The sequence below is a fragment of the Sinocyclocheilus rhinocerous genome, unplaced genomic scaffold, assembly GCF_001515625.1.
Source record: "Sinocyclocheilus rhinocerous isolate Xijiao unplaced genomic scaffold, SAMN03320098_v1.1 scaffold5, whole genome shotgun sequence".
Classification (NCBI taxonomy): Eukaryota; Metazoa; Chordata; class Actinopteri; order Cypriniformes; family Cyprinidae; genus Sinocyclocheilus; species Sinocyclocheilus rhinocerous.
Window position 1 is genome coordinate 64,427 of NW_015661874.1, and position 3,048 is coordinate 67,474.

Below are 3,048 nucleotides of genomic sequence, written 5' to 3' on the forward strand. Positions count from 1 at the left end.
ATTGTAGAACGTGTTGATTTGTGCAATGATAACCTACCAGCAATGTTAAGATGATTTTAATATATCAGAATGAGTACATTGCAATATAAAATTATTAGAACGAGTACATTATTATTTATGGGCTTAAAAACAAGATGCAAACAATCAGAATATTGTACCTGGTGGGGAGTGCCCAATGTAAACATGAGACATATCATTACCTATAGGCTATTGTACTGTGGTACAGTTATAGAGGCCCTTCATAATGCAGAGGTCAAGTGCCTGTTCTGCCAATAGTTAACAATGGCGACATATCATTACCTATAGGCTATTGTACTGTGGTACAGTTATAGAGGCCCTTCATAATGCAGAGGTCAACTGCCTGTTCTGCCAAAAGTTAGCAACGGCCCTATGGTATGCAGTGTTTAATAAACAGCTGTTTTACTAAATTCTTGTAGTCCCGAAATTCTGTGCAGTCCCGTATCGTATCGTGGCCCCTGTATCGTGATACGCATCGTATCGTGTCTTTGCTGGTGATACACAGCCCTAACGAGAACTCTGATTGAGGCGTAATCCTCTTGATATTTGATGAGATTTTGTTTGTTTGGTGAAATATTGTGTCTGTGGAGGAGCGGTCTGATTTGCAGCGTCTTGTGGCTCTTGTGACGTTGGGTGTTATGGCTCAGAAAACACCTGTTGAGTGTTTGCCAGTCCACAAACAGATTCAGTCAGTCTTGAGTAACAGTTATGTGTCTTTGGATTATCTTGTTTTGTGTTTCCAAGACTGTAATAATGCTGGAAGGCACAAGACATACTCTATGCAAGTTGAACAAAATACTTCTAGCCATATGCAAGCAAGTTCTCGTTTATTGTCGTGTTTTGAAATGTGTCAGAGTTCAAGTGCACACTGTTTTCTCAACATGGATGTAATCTCTAGTGTAAATAGAGATGTATGTTCAGTAGTGTAAATGTCTTGTATGTCCAGTTTTTTCTTTCAGGTCAACTACTATAATAGCAGAGCAACCATTTAAAGAGAATATCGCTCAACAAGTCGACTTGTTTATATCTAGCTGCGAGAATTACACATCAGGGTTACTGACCCAGGCTATTGAAATTAGCTCTTTTGCTCCCTTGACTACTCGAGAGGTTTGTTACCACTAGTAGCACACATAATTATGTTCAACAAGACTTGCAACATGTTGCCTAGAATTGCATTTGCAGATCTGCATTTGAGTAGAGCGCTGTCAGTCCCATCTTCTGTCTGGAGAAAAAACATGGCGCTCCAACAACTTTTTGTTGTTCAAGGCCATTTCTTTTCTTTTGCTTTCATCCAGGGAGCTGGGATCCCATATAGTCTCAGAGTGGTGACAGCATGTCAGGATCCTGCTCTTCAACAGGAGGCGACCCGACCGTTCCTCATCCCACGGATCTCTATCCTGCTCCACCAACTGCCTGGAAAAGCTGGCACAGGCAATTAAACTTACCCCAGTGCATGGATTTGAATCGACTTCATCCGAAAGATGCCCACTCTCTTTAACACGGTCTCCTGGAGTGTGCACTGCACATTTGCTTGCCTCCCAGTAGGGTTTATTTATAAGCAGCTACATCTGAGTCGAGGTGTGGAGTCTGCTTCGTTTGTTCAGACCGATTCATCTGCCTCTCTCCTCTCCTGCAGATGTGACATTCGTGCTCCTCCAGCCGAAAGTGAGCTGTCCCTGTGTAAATCCTTGTTAAAGTTCACCGCTGTCCCCTCTTCACCCGGCATTCTGAAGAGCTGACATCTCTCCCCATAATCTGCTGCCCTTCTTCTCTCTTTTCTCCTGTCTGGCTGTGCCAGATCACTCGAGCAAACTTGCAGAGGCTTGCAGTTTTTTACAGACAGTGCACCTAAAATTTGTATTGAGACTTTATCGGATTAGGATGTGGTGTTCATAGGAGGTGTGCTGGGGTTTATTAGCGCTGTTTGCTAAGGCAAGCATCTGCATAACTAAAGTTCATCTGCCTGGAAATGTAGTTTGACTGCTGAAAGCATGGTTTGACAACTTTACAGCTCAAGTAACACACTTGTTTGGAAGGAAGAATTTATGTAAGCACTTTAACGGAGATACAAGCTTCATGTTTCTGCTTTTAAACTCTGTAATACCTTGCATTATAAGTGTGTGACTATAAACACAATTGTACTTTTTTTTATTTTTCTAATTTATTTTTTGTAATTTATGTAGTTTAATTTATCATATTTTTTTTTTAATTGATTTAATATTTTTAAGCTTTATAATATTGAATTATTTACTGCATTTAAAAAAAAAATCAGTTTGACAGTAATCAGAGGTAGATTTTTATGGTTGTGTTTTCAAACATTTTAATGTAATTTTAATTAATAAAAATTTGTTTTTTGTTTTTTTACAGTTGATTTTAAACATGCCTAATCTCTTTTAGTTACATTTTTATCATATCTGTGCAATAACTGGATGTAGGCGAGTTATAATGGAGCATGTTAGATGAAGCTTCAAATAATATGTCTAATCCATCAAACACCGTTGGGAAGTCACTGCATTAGTATTGTGCTTTTGGTCAAATGAATGTGCACTGGGAAAATTTGATATTGGGAATCCACCCAGCCATTGTTCTTCTAGTATCTCACTCGTATGCTCTCTCATGATGCACCAGCTTGAAGCTTTTTGCTTTGACTAATGAACGGCTCTGGAAATGTCAAACTTTCTTTACCCAGCACAATCATTTCTCATAAAGCAGATATAAACTCATTTTCTCTCTCTTGTGCTTTTTCTCTTCATCTTTTCCAGTTCAATACCAGATGGAGATGATGAGGAGTCTCCGGCATGTGAACATCGACCATCTCCACGTCGGCTGGTATCAGTCTACGTACTACGGCTCTTTTGTCAGCCGAGCCCTGCTGGACTCGCAGTTCAGCTACCAGCATGCAATCGAAGAGTCTGTGGTGCTTATTTATGGTGAGTCTCATTAGTTAATAACCCAAGATACACACAGTGCATTCACAGGCTGGAATCAGCCGTGCGTTCAGGATTTGACCATCGTTTTGATATTCCAAGT

At 40.0% G+C, this 3,048-nt stretch overlaps 1 protein-coding gene across 1 annotated transcript in view; it reads left to right on the forward strand.

Annotated features, from left to right (window-relative positions):
• Window positions 1-3,048, forward strand: part of eif3ha (eukaryotic translation initiation factor 3, subunit H, a) — a 75,010-nt gene that overhangs the window by 41,171 nt on the left and 30,791 nt on the right. The window contains exon 3 of the mRNA XM_016536327.1: window positions 2,781-2,948. Coding sequence (XP_016391813.1) covers window positions 2,781-2,948 — 168 coding nt within the window. The remainder of the gene's footprint in view (window positions 1-2,780; window positions 2,949-3,048) is intronic.